This window comes from Alligator sinensis, unplaced genomic scaffold (genome assembly GCF_000455745.1).
Source record: "Alligator sinensis unplaced genomic scaffold, ASM45574v1 scaffold42_1, whole genome shotgun sequence".
Taxonomy (NCBI): Eukaryota; Metazoa; Chordata; order Crocodylia; family Alligatoridae; genus Alligator; species Alligator sinensis.
This window is the reverse complement of record NW_005842860.1, coordinates 169951-186008: the sequence shown is the minus strand read 5'-3', so window position 1 is coordinate 186008 and position 16058 is coordinate 169951. Positions and strand designations below refer to the sequence as shown.

At 44.6% G+C, this 16058-nt stretch overlaps 1 protein-coding gene across 3 annotated transcripts in view; it reads left to right on the top strand.

Annotated features, from left to right (window-relative positions):
* LOC102369765 overlaps positions 1–15991 on the top strand; it is a 242441-nt gene extending 226450 nt beyond the window's left edge. For 2 of the 3 annotated variants that reach the window (XM_025191803.1, XM_025191804.1), the window contains exons 4-5: positions 13195–13248; positions 15034–15991. In XM_025191803.1, coding sequence (XP_025047588.1) covers positions 13195–13248; positions 15034–15222 — 243 coding nt within the window. In that variant the 3' untranslated portion in view covers positions 15223–15991. Of the gene's footprint in view, positions 1–13194; positions 13253–15033 lie in introns of those variants that run through there. The other variant, XR_325159.1, reaches the window with a different exon arrangement.
* The last annotated feature ends 67 nt before the right edge of the window (positions 15992–16058 follow it).

Here is a 16058-nt window from a genome sequence, read left to right as displayed (position 1 = left end):
CAGCGTAACCGCTGACCTCCCAGTGTGAGGAAGATCCTGCCTGGAGTCCTCACCCAGAACCTGCTAGCAGAGTCATCTGTGGACCCAGGCAGGATCTTCTGCTGCTCTGGGTGGGTGTCAGCTTCTCTTTCTCCTTCTAGACCCTGCTGGAGCTGTAGTTTATCAGGAGCCCTGATGCTCCCCTACTGACCTAGGCAGGAGCCTCTGCTGTGCCATGCAGGTGTCAGAGTTAGATATGACACTGACGGCAGGTTTTGTGTTGGGACTTCAGAACCTGCTGGCTGCGCCCACAGCTGATGCCCACCTGGCATGGCAGAAACTCCTGCCTGGGTCCACAGCTGAGTGTTGGGGCTCCTGGTGAACTACAGCTTTGGCCAGGTTCTTGAGGTAGGGAAGGAGGTGGAGAGAGATAGTGAGAAGGGAAGAGAACAGAGATGAGAGAGAGGAGAGAAGAAAAAAGAGAGAGACAGAGAAAGAGAAGAGCAGGGGAAGAGTGAAGAGAAGAGAGAGAAAGCGAGAGATGGATGTGGCCCTTAACAGGTCCCCAGAACTCATTAAATGGCCCTCCAGTTGAAATAATTATACACTCCCAATCTTGACTGTTCTCAGTGGTGGCAGATGGCAGAACAACGAGCAATGGTCTCAAGTTACAAGGGAGGTTCAAGGGAGGTTTAGGTTAGATATTAGAAAAAACTTTCTCACTAGGAGGGTAGTAAAACACTGGAACAGGTTACCCAGGGAGGCTATGGAATCTCCATCCTTGGAGGTTTTTAAGACCTGGCTAGACAAAAAGCTTTGGTTGAGATGATCTAATTGGGGATGGTCCTGCTTTGAGCAGGGAGTTGGACTAGATGACCTCCTGAGGTCCCTTCCAAGCCTAATTTTCTATGATTCTAAAAATTGCCTATTAAGATGGCCACAGAAGGACAGAATTACACCCAAAATGTGTGAATAAGATGGCATTAATGTATCCCCAGTATCTAGATGGGGAACTGAGCTATAGTGACATCTGGTGGCTTCACAAGTTCACACAGGGCATCTACAGCACACCTGGCAGCTGATTTCTGCTCTCCCAAGTCTCACCATTGAGTCTTAACTAGGGAACCAGCTGTCCTCATTCATCAATAAGAACAAAATACAGAATTGGATGGTCGTGACTTCCTTTCTATTTCTACCTATGATCCTGGTCTAGAAATCTGTTATTTCATGCCAGGTAGTTTCCCCTTCCCTGAATGCTCCTATTAAGGTTTGTTTGATTTGCTTCTCTGTTGGCTAAATGATTCGAGGAGTGCATACAAACAAATCTGCTAATTAACTGCTGGTTTTCTGGCCATTGAAACAGTTGCCTGCATAGAGCAGCTTTATTAACATGGAGAAAACATCTTGGAGACTTGAGGCCAACATTTTCAAACCTGGGACCCTAAAGAAAAGTGAAATGACTTCATCTGCAAATTGTTTTATTAACTTCAGTAGAATTATTCAGTAGTCAGCATGTCTCCAAATGTCAGGCTGTTTCTGGTGTCCAAATTTGGATTTAGGAGCCTAACTTTAGGTTCCTTAGTTTGATATTCTGGGCCTAAGGTTTTACTGGCTAACAATAACTGCAATTAGCAAGTTACTGTTGTAAGTGATTGTGTCAGATGTTTGTCAGATTTTGGACTATTTGCTGCAGCAAGAGCTTTAGTCAAGTACTGCCAATTTTTTAAACTACCTGTTCTATTAGTACCACTCAGTCACCAGCACATGGTTGACCTGTAGCCAATATGCACTGAATACATTTGGGCACTGAAAACCAACAGGGCTGAAAACAATTGAAACTCCTGAAAGCCAAACTCAATTAGTGGAGTCAAAGGCAAAGGCAGTATGTATATATAAAAAAGAGAATTATATTAGAAATCTGCCCCCCCCCCCCCCAAATGCTCAAAATATCCATAGTAATTTCCCGTATGGTTTTAACAAGCACAGCCTTAGGAGTTATTTTGCATGTGTTTATCTGTTTTGGCCAATCTCTCACGCGCTCTTTTTTTACACACAGGCTAGGAACAGAAATTACACATAAACTAGTACAAATATAGGCACTGACATTTATTTTTGCCTGGGGGGAAGGATAAGATGATGGACATGTGGAAAGTTTTAGGCATTTCAGGTGACAGCTCTCTCGTGAGGGGGGCCAGTGCCCTCTGGCCTCCACGTACTTGGCACCTCTGGGTATAAGTGATCAGAAATTGGTTCAAATCTAACAACAGAAGTTCAGTGCACATAAACCACTTTCAAAATAACAGAAGCTGGTTTAAGATGAACTTGGATGCATGTGGTATCAGATTTAGCTAATTTAGGTTGAATCGGTTTATTGAACTTCTGTCCCTGATCCCCTCCAGATTCAAGTTAACCTCCTGGCATCCCAGGATGCTTTATATCTCCCCCACACAATCTCCCTCACAGGGTGGGTGAGCTAGCCTTGGCTCAAGCTGTCTGCTCCAGCAGAGCAGGGAGGTATGCTCTAGCACCCTTGGCTTGTGGCCTGAGCCAGTGCAAGTAAATGCCTGGATTTCCAGAATCAAAAGTGAATATCTATTCACTTGCTTATTGGTTCAATCTATACAATTTAGACTAATCTGTGAAACTTGAATCAATGCAGCCCCAAACCTTTTCACTGTCTGTACTTAGTCCCCATGTCTCATGTTTAGCAAACGGATTGTATCAGCATGTAATTAGCATAAGTAAACTAAGTCCCTCTTTTGACAACTGATAGCTGAGTTCTGAGTCTTTTGGATATGGTGGGATATCAGTCTGAAAAATAATTAAACTTGTATAGAGTTCATCTTTTAAGGAGTTTAGTAAAGTTAAATGAAAGGGCGCACAATCAGGTTATCAAGCTTTTTAAAGCTCCCTGGGTGCCAGGAGCCAGCCTTTTTCTGTTGTCTCTGTTTGAGCACCCAGGACTTAAACATCATGACTGCAGCCCAGCTTCAGGTGTGTTCTTTAAGGGTGCTGACAGAAGTGATATTTGTTGTTTGATTGGCCCCTTGGAAGTGCTCTATAGGTGCTGTGCCCTGACAGAAATGCATGGCTGCAGAGCACTTTAAAAGTGCCCAATTACATGACAAATTAACCCTTGGTAATGAGGGTTCAGATGAAAATGCTCCAAACCAGAGCACCTTCATTAACTTGTGTTTGTCCCTGTGCATGTGTAGGGCTGGGCTGGGCTGATGTAACCCAGCTCCACTCTGCCCCCACTGCTCTCTGCAGGATGAGAGGGGGAATAGACAGGGGAGGGAACCATGCTCTGGGGTTTGCCTAGCTTGTGCTGGAGGAGGGGCTGGTGGATTGGAGCCCTCATGAGGGTACAGAATTTTGGCCACTGGGAAATGGTAGCAGTATTAATTGCTCCCAGAGCCACAGTAAATTAACTCTGCTACCACTCCCTGAGAGCCCTGTGGCCCAGATGACATGCTAGATCACACTAGTATGCAGTTGCTCCCTGGCTGGCTTCAGCACTTGTGGTCGGGCAGACATACTGGATCACATCAGCAGACTAACCCCATGCATGAACCCCGTAATTGGAACAGGCTCATGGACTGACTATATGCTATTCTGCCCATGGATCTGGAGAGGTTGAGCACTCCTGGACCAGCATGTAATAGGTGTCCATTAAGTCATTAGCTGTCTATCAACTCAAGTTAAAACCAGTAGCATAGATGAACCATTAGAAATTGCAGTCTCTTCTGTGTGTCATTACCAATATTCTTATCACTCATCAGGTATGAAGTATTAACAGTGGGAGAAATGAGCAGCTGATGGTTTGGGAGCTAGAAGTGACCATTTTCTCATAGTCCTTACACGAACATTTTGTTTTTAAGCAATTTTAATTTTCAGCTGATTTCCCATTCCAGAGGCTATCCCATTTCCTGAACTTACAAGTTTTTAGTTAATTTCATCTGAGCAAATATTATGGTTTGATTAGGTGAGCTATTAGATATGTTTAGCATTAAATGAAGATAGAAGTAGATCTGATTTTTCTATGGTTTACATTTTATCCTATCCACTTTCCCTTTAATTATCTGTGAGTGCTCCAACCCTTCATTAACTAAATAGGATGCAGATGATGGTTATTAGTCTAGAATATAAATCCTGCTGGCACATTTAATAGTCTTTCTCTTGACTAATTGAAATTTCCAGTATTCCCAGATCCCAGGAAAACATTAAAATGTTATCATTTGTATATGGGGTATGATTTTAGACGATGCACTTTGTATACATTAGTTACAATTTTTCCCCTTTGGACTGGAAATAAATTTGATGTTTGGCATGAGCAGAAATAAAGATGACAATTTAAATATTTGCAAAAAGTTGCTAATGTACTTTTGGCTGATCCTGATGCTCCAGCCAAGACACAACCTTGTTTCTGGAGATGCATTAGACCTCCCTTGCTTTGTGGAGCTGTTGTGCCTGTCACTTATTTCATGCAACCTTTTTACTTTCTGTGCCAGGCACTTTACTAAAGGACTGGTTCATGTCTCGGCACACTCAATGACACAAGAAGTGGAATGTTCCCTGCACAGAATAAAGAGATGGCAAATGATGACCCAGCATTTGTCTTTTCAACACCCCCTGACTCTCTGGAATGTTTATCATTCATCAAAACTTTTTGCTCCATCTTCAATCTTGACTCTACAGATGGTGGCTCCTTGTTCACGTGATGAGGGTTTAGGTCCCGTAAATGGAAATAGTGGGTTTTTAATTGTGATGATTAAAAGCCCACCATTTCAATTTAGGGGCTTCCATCACTGTTACAGTGAGGAGCCTGATTTTTTTTTTTTTTCTTTTCCCTAAGGAAGCCTGCCTACAGCCAGGTGGTGAGCCTCTAGTGGCCCCTGACCATGCACAGACCCCACAGACTGGCTTGCTCCTGGGACAGTGTGAGAAGGTGGCAGGAGTGCAGCTGGGTGTGCTGGCACCTAGAGAAGGCTGCAGGGACAGTGCACATGGTGCTGGAAAACCCGCCAAGTCTGAGCTTTCCAATGCCTGCCCGGGCTTCTAGCACCCTGTGCATTGTCCCTGCCACCTACTCTGGCCACCAGCACACCCAGCCATCCTTCTGTCACCTTCCCATGCTGCCCCAGGGGCAAGCTGGGTATTCTGGTGGCCAGAGAAGGCAGCGGGGACTGTGCACATTCAGGGGCTGCTGGCAGCTCATCCCCTGGCCTTAGGCAGGCTCCCCCCCCCCGCCCCAAAAAAGGATTGGGCCCCTTGCCATAAGTCACAGAAGTCCCTAAATTGAAATGGTGGGTTTGTAATCATCACAGTTAAAAACCCACCATTTCAATTCAGGGGACCTAAACCCCCATCATGTGTATGAACAGCCTCCATCTTCAGTAAGATAGTCAAGAGAAGGTGGCAGGGACGGTGCACAGGGCTCTGGAAGCCTGCCAAGTTGAAGATTTCCCAAGCCTGTCTGGTCTTCCAGCACCCCATGCACTATCCCTGCCACCTTCTCTGGCTACCAGTACACCCAGCTGCCCTCCTGCCACCTCCTAGGAGCAAGCTGGGTATACTGGTGGCTAAAGAAGGTGGCAGGGACTGTGCACAGGGCACTGGAAGCCTGGGCAGGCTCGGGGATGGATATCACTGCAATTTATTATGTAGAAAACTAAACTACATCGGGATGTGTTTTAGTTTGCGATGTAATGAAGTAATTTTCATCACAATACACCATTGTGTGTGTACAGTAGGGCTGTGCAAAGCTTTGGTAGCTGATTTCATTAGGAGTAGATTCAACCCAATTCAGTGGCCGAATCTCTGAATCTAAATTGAGAGACCCAGTAAAAGGTCCGAATTGAATCGGAAGCCTCCAAATTGATTTGGAGGGATTCAGAGATTCATAAAGTTTGCAGGAAACAGAAACTGGGGGGGGGGGGGTGATGACCTTTCGTATATGGAAAAGGCTGAGGGTGGGGGAAAGACTGCTCTGATATTGACATCTGTAACTGGCCAGTGACTGTGATCTTTCTCTGAGTTCCTTTCCAGTCACAATGCTCTGGGGTAGGGATGGAGAAACAACATATCAAGCTGTGTCTGAAGTGATCTGTGCCTTTGAGCTGTCTCTTTCTGGGAGCAGCAGTGTCTGAAACGCTCTGGCTTGCTATCTAGTCTCTTGCTAGCTAGTCTCTCTTCTTGTAAGTTGTATTCAATCCTTTCCTACTTACCCTTGCCTACAATCCCTATTGTTATCCCTATCCATTCCTTTCAACTTCTTCTTTCCTCAAAATCCTCTTATTTGTTCTTGTTAGTCTGTCTTGATTCTTTCCCCCCACAAAAAGAGATCTATTTTCCCTGACTATGTCATCACTATGCAGGTGCCAGGTTTTCTGGCAGGGGAGGGAGAGGGGGCAGAGGGAGAGCTGCAAGTTCCCCCGCCCCAAACATAGACACACCCTGTTTCCTGGTAGTGATAAGTCTTCTGCTGCTAGTGGGAGCACAGAGATGGTAGCAATGCCTGCACCTGCACCACCACCAGTAACCACCAGCAGCATGACATTCTCTACCCCAATTTCAGTTTCCAGCATGAGCCTTCCAGTGCTAGAGGAGGATCTGGATCTGGATCTGGAAGCAGAGGAGCTGAGGGCCATAGCAAAAGAAATTCCTGAGAAGGAGGGGGACTCTGAGTTTGTGCTTGTAGCAGGGTGCTAAGGTGCCTGCTACTCTAAGAACAGACAGGAGCCCAGGTGTTGGCAACCAGAAGGGGCTAGTGGCCCACACCTGCCAGAGGTCAGCTGGCAGGAAGGGGCGGGGCCTGGCCCACATAAACACCAGGACTGAGGCCAGGAGGGGAGTTCCCTGCTGGCAGCCAAGGGGGAAGGAGCTCTGCCTGAGTGAACAAAGAGGGAGGCATGACTGCACTAGTAACTACTGGTATTGGTGAAAGACGGAGCAACCCTGGGTTGGCTGGAATAATGTTTTAGCCGGGTGGCTTGAATTTGTTATAGCCAAGGGGCTTATGTTCTATGTTTGCTGTTTGGAACTGGTGGTTTGGGTGAGGCTATTAGGGGATGGAGGAGGCCTCATGGGGGACCTGCAGCAGCGTGGGAACCCCAGCCCGAGAGAGAGGGGGCAGCGATCTGAGAAGCCCCAGAGAGAGGGGGCAGCATTGGGGATGAATTGACCCTGAGTGCCCAGTGAGGTGCAGAGCGAGGCAAGGCGGTAGAGAGCCCGAGTACCAGTGAGACATCAGGTGAAACCGAACAATATCCATTACATCAGTGAGGCTTGGGGCATGGTAAAGGGGTGGTTGGAGTCACACATAGCCCATAAGGCTGGGGTGCACAGAAAGTCCATTATCGAACAGGGCCAGTGTATAGCAGGAAGCCATGGCCAGAGAGGACAGAAAGGCAGGCTCCCTAATATACACTTTACAGCAAAGACATGGCGGGTGAGAATTGAGGGTGCCCTTTTAGCAAACTTGGTACAGTAAGGGGGCATCAGGGGAGAGCATGGTGACCCCTAGGATGCCGTCCTGCTGCAGTGCTCCACACCCCTAAAAGTTCCCCTTAGAGACAGGTCTCCTTCTCTGGAAGGCACTACAGAGGAGGTTGTGGGGGCAGGTGGCTTATCTCCTCCTGCTGTTGTGCCTCTGCCTGGTGAGGAGGGAGATAAGGCAGGATCCCCACCCTCAACCCAGAAGCAGGTGGGTAGTGTAGTGTGGGATCATTCTGAGGTGGCAGATGATCCCAGGTATGCTACCTGCCAGCACTGCCAAAGGCACATCAGCTGGATAAGGACGTGAAACAGTTCACCATCACAGTGATACTGCTGCATCTCAGGAGGCACCACCCCCTTGCCCTTGTTCCTTCTCAGCCTGGCACCAGTGAGAACATGCCCAAAACAAGTCCCCCTCTCACTCCAAAGCCTCTGTCCCCAAGAAACAGAGGCAGACTGGGGTGTTCAGTCTGGAGGGTGAAGCTGGTGATGGCTGAGTGACTGGTGTTTGACTGCATATGGAGTACTGTGAGATCGTGTTCGTGCTTGAGCCTTGCCTCTTTGGCCTCCGCCTTGTGCTGGGCGTCCCTCTCTTTGTGCTGGCACTAGGCCTCTCTAGCCTCATGCTCACTCTGTTCCTTCTTGTGCTGGCACTGTGCTACCCTCTCTGCCAGCTTCATTTTTTAAATTCTAGCTCGAGCTTTAGCCATGCTGGGCTTCCTGAGCTTCCAGCTGCAGGCTGTATCTCTGGAGGTCCAACCCATTGGGTGAAGAAGAGGGTCATTCCTCGGGCATTTCTAGCTCGGGGGGGCTCACTCCCAGCAGCTCATCAGAAAGAGCAGTTCCATCATCTCCACTCCCACTTGGAACCGGGGTGGGCACTTCCCTGGTTCGCTCATAGTCCAGCAGGACTTCAATCAGGTCCTGTCTCTTTTGCCATCTGTTTCTTTGGATGCCTGTCTCCTTCAGCTTCTCCGCCAAATGGTCCATGGTCAGGTGGTCATACTTGTCAGCCATCCTAGCTATCTATGCTGTTCAGTTCACCCGATGCCAAATTAGAGATTGTTTGCTCAAGGGTTTTCAGTGACTCTATTCCCTTCCCCAAATTATGCCTTCACGACAGCAGGTTGTCAGATCCCACCCCTGCAACCACATGTAGAGGGAGAGTAGGGTGTGCTCCTTCATTGAGCCACCCACCTCACTGTGCCCAATCACCTTCCAGGCTCCGAGTGCCTCCCTGGGAGTGCCTCGCATCCGGTCGACCTCCCTCCTGGAGCACATCCGAAAGCCTGGGGTAACGCTGTCACCATCCAGAGTCTGGACGGATCTGGGACCTGTGCCCTCTGGGAAATGCAGGCCTAGTAGTCCTTGAGGGTACTTGAACCACTGCAAGAACTTGGGATGCTTCCCTTGGTCTGAAGCACAAATAGCGGTCTCCCTTACTCAGCCAAACCAAGGGGCCCACAAGGCATAATCTAGACCTCCTCACAATGTCTCCCATGCTAGATACAAAGGAAAACTTTATTGGTTACAAGGAGTAGATATGGAATATCAGAGAAATACCTTAGAGCAAACAGTGGCATGGTAGCCTTTGATCACACATCTGAGTTACTACAAACTATATATCTAGTTAGATTTCAGGTTCAGCCAAACCAAGGGGCCCACAAGGCATAATCTAGACCTCCTCACAATGTCTCCCATGCTAGATACAAAGGAAAACTTTATTGGTTACAAGGAGTAGATATGGAATATCAGAGAAATACCTTAGAGCAAACAGTGGCATGGTAGCCTTTGATCACACATCTGAGTTACTACAAACTATATATCTAGTTAGATTTCAGGTATCTTACTCACAAGCATCATCCAGAGGCAGGTGGAGATTCCCTCTGGAGGCAAACAGTTAATTGATCATGAGTTTTGAGAGAGAGTTTCAGATGGCCCAGCTTCTCTCTGAGTTCTCATCATGGCTACTGCCCCTCCCCCTGGGCAGTCCATCACTTATATAGCCCTTATGACCTCATTTATCTGCTCCAATGAAGGCCAGTAACTGTTGGCTGCCAGCCAACCAATTTGAAATGCATCACCGGTTGCTGGATAGACTGGCAGTCTTTAGCTCCCTCCCAGTCATGTTGGCATTGCTTAGAATAATAGGGAGTTTAGGCCCCCACCCAGGTATGTGATGCCAGTCATGTAGGCAGAGGGAGTAGGTTTCCACTTTCCCTCAAGAGTGTATCTAGCTCAGGTTACAACTCAGGGTTACCTGAAGCAGATGGGACCAGAAGAGTCTGCTTTCTACAGTGACCATGGTAACCAAGTTGTCAGATAGCAGAGTTTGGGGAGAGACAGAGATGGTATTCTGCCATAGGAGGTGATGGTGAACAGATCAGGGAGTCAGAAGGGCAGAGGCGGGAGGATGTGGAAGAGAGGGATCCACTTTCCTGTGCTAGCATTCCAACCATGAGCCAATCTTCTCTACCATGGCCACTGCCGATGTGGGCCAAAGGCATGGTTTCAATGTTGGGGTTCATAGGCACCAGACACCACCATCAGGCAGGTAGCACGGAGGCCTCAGTGGCTACCTATCTCACTGAGGACGTGGAGCTGCTGCACTGTGACCCCTTGGCCTATTGAGCAACCCTCAGCCAGATGCAGCTGGATCTGGCCATGGTTGCCCAGGAACACCTGTCCTGTCCTGTCCACTGACCAGGGTTTCAAGCGAGAGGGCATTCGGCATTGCTGGTGATGTAGTGACACCTGACCGTACCTCCTTGGATCCTGGTTTGGTGGAGCAGCTGGTATTCTTCAAGGTGAACCTCCCGCTGCTGGGGTTCCCCAAGCTCCAGGTGCAGATGGAGTAAGTGCCACCCTCCTTGCTCCGCACCTATTTGCTTTCAGAAACTTGAGGTGCACTTTCACCAAAACTCCTGCACTACTCTGCCTGAAACCTGACAGGCCTCATCCTCACAGAGGGGCTACCATCCCTGCTGCATTAATTCCATTTTGCCTTAACACACGCAAGTGATACAAGTTTTTCTTTCAAACGTTTGAGGTACACTTTCACAAAACCCCCCTGCACCTATCTCCTTGAAATGTGGCAGGCTTCATGCCCTTAGAAGGGGATAGCATCCCTGCTGTTTTCATCTGTATATGAAAAAAGAATGACAAAGTTAGGCATTTTAGTGATTCCTCATTGTAGTCTATAGCCAAATCTCTGAATCAGCCAAATTGAATCAGGACAGCGATTCAAATCACTGTCCCTCTGAATCATTTGAATCTGAAGTGAATACTTACTGCTTCACATAGGCCTGATGTACAGTGTGACACAACTAAATCACTATAAAAGGGCAATTAAACCACTAAAAAGGGCAGCTTCATTATGTGTAGAAGTGTCCTTAAAGACCAGCCATTTGCCACTTTATATCTGGTTTCTTAGTAGTAGTTCAATTAAAACACATACTAAAAGGTTTCATTTTAAAGAGTCTTTAAATTTTGTAACTTAAGTTCTAATATTAGTCTGCCACTATCAGCCATTTGCCCAAAGCCCAGCACCATTTAGGACCTGGAAACTGGGTTGGCCTGTAATTTTAAAGCATTTACAGTACTGCATGCAAAATTATTTATATGTACAAAGTCAGCAATTTGCATGTACAAATATGATTACTCATATGTAGTTTCAGTCTGTTTGTCTACTGTCTGGGAACTAGAGTGGTGGCCTATTTAAAAAAGAGCTCATTCTCTTGGAGTTTGAAAGCAGTTTTTTATTTGCTAGAAATGCTCTTATGATACTGGTGCTAGGGCCTTGTGAAAGGGAGGACAATCATGTAATTGGGCACTGGACTGAGACTTTGAGAGATCTGAATTCAGTTTGCTTCATTGAGCAAAAGCCCTACTTTCCTTGCTTACTCAGATGAGTCCTCAGAGACCCTGAGGGTGAGTCTGGTTAAGCAGGAAAACCCAGGCTGTACCTTTTTTATCTAGACCTGCCCCTGAGATCTCTAAAACAGGTTTGGGTAAGTGGGAAAATCTGCTTTCCCTGGTTATCCAGACCTGCTGGGAGATTTTAGGGGCAGGTCTGGGTAAGCAGGTCCTGGCATGAAGCACTGGGGATTCCCCAGGTCCCATGCCTCTATGCCAGGATCCACTTGGGCTTTTCCTGCACCCCTGAAGATCCTGAGTTTTCCATAAGGGGGAAACCCCAACTTTCCTTACTTATGGAGAGGCATTCCAAGATTCCCTGGGGTGCATCTCTGTAAGTGGTTTCTGGGAACAACCCTAAAGTGACTTTATTAGTGCATCTCCTGGGTTAAAGTATATGAATGGGAATGAGTGATGGGACACGGTTGGGAGCATCCCATTTGGGACACACTGACACCATGGCGTAGCTGTATCCTTTCTATCAGTGTTTGTGTCCATCAAGTATTGCATTACATATGGATTAGGAAAGTGCGCTACAGAGTTTATTGCCTACCATACTTTTCTCAGGAAAATCACTGAGAAGTGGTATAACTAGGGTACTTCTAACTTTACATCAAGGCAAATTGGGCTTAAAGTCAGCTTATAAAGATGAACTACAGAAATTCTGCTAAAAGTTGCTTGTAAATTCTAAAAAGGAAAAAAGAAAAGAATTGAATAGCTGTCCATAAATGTAATCGGCATGCATTTTAACAAAATGATATCCATACAATTTGAGCAACCAGAGCTGCAAACTGATTAATAGAGCAAATGATATCACAATAACTTACATAAAGCAAATTAAAACAGTGGGTTAAAGTGAAATGTTTCTTTGAATCATGTAATATCACTTCCTCTAGTAGAGGATTCTTGAGATCTGGCATTTGGATTTTCTTGGGTATGAAAGATGTGGTAATATATTTGAGCATGGTGGTAATTTTACTTTTTGGCAATGGCCTATGTGCTTTCTCCTGTTTTTGGTCTTTCACAAAGTGAGCTAGAAAAGGTCTTGGGGAATTTTTAACATGCTGTCAGCTGGCCTCTGTAAGGGAGTCTTGATTCAACATCACCTGTAACTAGTTTACCTCTCAAAGCATCTGACAAAGGAGCAAAACCCAGGTCTGCTGTAACGTATTCTCAGGCACATGCTCTCTGAGAGTTAAACTAGTTACAAAAGAAACTGAACCCAAATTCTTTGAGAAGAGCCAGCAGACCCTTTGACCCTTCGAAATGATAGAAACTTTGGAGTTCATTGATTTTAAAAAAATATGCATGATTAAAGGCACCGCTTAGGGTAGGTCAGATAAATAAGTCTTTCAAATAATTGACAGTGTAGAAAAGCAGAGCCAGAAATTGGCATAATTTCTCCTGAAGTTGTCAACCTCAGGTTCACTATCACCCTCCTTCCCTCCAGTTCATAACTTTTAAACTACAGCATCCCTGGACTATTCAAGTACTATTAGCATTTTAAGGTTCAAAGACATGCATTAACCTTTCAGTGCATTTTGTAACTTTAGGGCTTGATTCCACCACTGTTAACTATGTTAGTAATATCTTGCCCTGGGACTAGTCCTAAAGTGATCTATGTGGCTCTTTATGGTATAAAGTAAAATGTGCATAATTAGCACATCAGTAGGAAGAGTGGACTCTTCCCTCTTCCTCGCTTGCAGCCAGCCCAGTAGAGAGGACAGCCCTGGGTTTGCCTTACACTGAGTATGATGCTTAACACTTAGTCTGAACTGATGGACTTTTCCCACTCTTTTTCAGACTACAACTTTCAGCACATTGGCCAATGAGAAGTCTTTATCTGATTGCAAACGGGTAAGTTAACCTTTCTGCTTTATTTCTCTTCAGAATGCTAAAGGGCAGGCACCTGCTATAATTAAATAATGCATTGAACATCAATAGAAGTCTTGACAGGTTCTGGTTCATGCAAAGGTGAACCACCTTTCATTTTGTCTTTAGTTTGTATGGAGGGGCTCTTTCTAGGTTTCTCATTGAGCTATAGCTTATGTCCTAGAGAATCAGATGAAATATCACTGACAAGAAACTTGGAGGTGAAATTTAGTTTACATTCTCATTTAGGTTTCTTGATATATTGCTGTGGGTGGGCTGTTTTTTTAGCCCAGTAGTAAACTGAGGAATGAAAGATGCAATTTTTTGGGGGGGGCGGGGGTAGAAACCTGGTTGTGATTCATCACTATCATTTTAGGCACTTGTCTAGCTTAGCTAAAATGTTACTGGGATATAGTAATTAGCATTCCATGCAAGAACATCCACTAAGGTATAAAGCTTAACACTGTCTAAAAGTGTTAACTGATTCTTGTCCTATAGAGTCATGTGATCTTTCATCTGACATCTGATCTGAAGTCTAGGAAACCATTAAAATATTTACAAATTCAACAGCTTGAACACATTTTTGATATTCTCCATTGATAAGGAGAACCTGGTGTTGAAGGAGTACATCCATTTGAGATGAAAGCTGCCTGCTCCCTTTTCAAAATTTATGAAAATATCTGCCTTGTTCAGGACCCATTACTACTGGGCTTATGGAATAAATTAGTATAAAGAATGGCCAAGCCTTCATGGTTTGTTAATACTGTTATTATACTATTGTATTAGTTTCTTATGCAGATACAAATGAAGTTTTAGTAAAGGCTATAAGCTGTTATTCCAGTTGTTCTTAGCCATATTATCTCTAGACCTCCAATGGGCTACAATATTCCTCAAATCAAATCTCCCTGTTTCACTTCTAATACATTCTCTTATGATAAAACAACAACCTCTTAAGTGAGTTTCACAGACATTGATTCCTCTGTTTGTCGTTACTGTACATTAAGTTGACAAGACAATATTAACTTAGTTGATGGATTTAAAAAAAAAATCTTTTAAGAAACATTTCCATTTTTTCCTACTTTCTGAAACACAAGGCTACAGCAAAAACGCAAGTCATAGCAGTATCCCAGTTTCTTCTTCACTGATGTATATCTTGCTGTTTCAAAAATAAATTTCAAATTTAAGTGTAACAGTAGAATATTGGGAACTGTCTTCTCAAACTCATCCTACTTCCATTTGAACTGACTAATTAAATTGCATTAAATAATATATGGACAAGTAGACACCCAAATGACTTTTTTTTTTTTTTTAACTGTTACCTAAAGTCTGGGAAGCTCTGCATGCCATTGGAGTAGTGGAGAGGGCACATTCTTCATTCAAGGGAAGGTGAGAGAGGACCCTATAGCAATCAGAGAATCTTCAGTGCCTTATCCCTGTTCTTCAGGCCAGTTCCTATAGCACTTGCACAGGTTTTCTACAGAGCTTTCTCAGTGGTTCTAGGACAACTTGAGAAGAAAGATGCTATTTAACAGGAGATAACAGAATCTGGATTAGTGTAATCTCCTCCCTTGCCCCATCCTTGCCGTATATCTGTTTCATTCCTTTTGTAGGAGCCCCAACTCAGCATGTGCTTTCAGAATAATACAAGTGGTTTGAATATACAGTGTTGGAAGCACTGGAAAATGAGGGTCCTATGGGGGTGGAGGGGAGAAGGCTGAGAAAAAACCCTAAAGGAATGGCAGTGGAGATTTGTTTTTTTTTTCCTTTCAGGGCAAGAGAAGGCAATGTCTTGCATTGCTCATACAGTTGGATGTAATCACTCAGTTTCTATGGGGTCTTTCAGTCTATTGGTCAGCTATAATTCTGGAGTGTTCCTTCTTTGTTCCTATCCTGCATTTGTTTAAAAATCCAAAAGTCTGTGTGTTGGAGAATATGAGAGTCCATCATTGCATTTTTTGAGTTAATTTGGAGTTACATTCATGTTCTTTGTTTCTTATGTATGTGTTCACCTGGACCAGGTAAAAGAGAGAATGGGAAAATCCCAAATATGTTTGCTATGAGCAGTGCAATGAAGGGGTGCAAAAGAAACTCATGAGCGAAGAAACCATGGTAGCTTTTGGATTGTTTTTCATTGTGTATCATCAGAAGCTATTAATAGTTTTTGGGGGTTTTTTTATGGCTTCATGTCTAGACAAATTTGTGGCATTGTACTATTTTTCTTGACAACCCTGCATGGTATTTTAATGAAAGAGGGTCAGGCCCACAGTATGTGAAAATAAGTATAGATCAATTGAAAGCTGCAAGAAATAGTCAATAAAAACAAAACTTGTGTGAACGGTTAAAATGAAATCAAATGGTGTACTGACTGAAAACAGTAACAAATTACATTCACTGCATGTCAGCTTTATTTCTTCCTCAGTGGACTTTGAATCAGTTTCTAGAAGTCTGTGCATTTCCCTACTTAGGATGTAAATGGGCTTTGGATTGGACTCTTCATCTTTGTCATTAAAAAAACGAAGCTTTAAAGTTTCACTCTTCTTAATATCTGCTGTAAATACTCTGGCACTGATTTTAATTCACCTTTTTTTATAGAAGATATTGTCTTAGTTTATTAGCTGTCATTGCCATCACTAATGTTGGAGTAAGCCATTTCAACAAGAACACACCAATCTGATTCAGACCCTGTTTAGCAAAATGCTTAGGTGCCTGCTTAGGGCTCACTGAAGTCAATGGGAATTAAAAACATCCATTGCTTAGTAATGATGGATTTAAGCTGATGCTTGAACACATGCTTT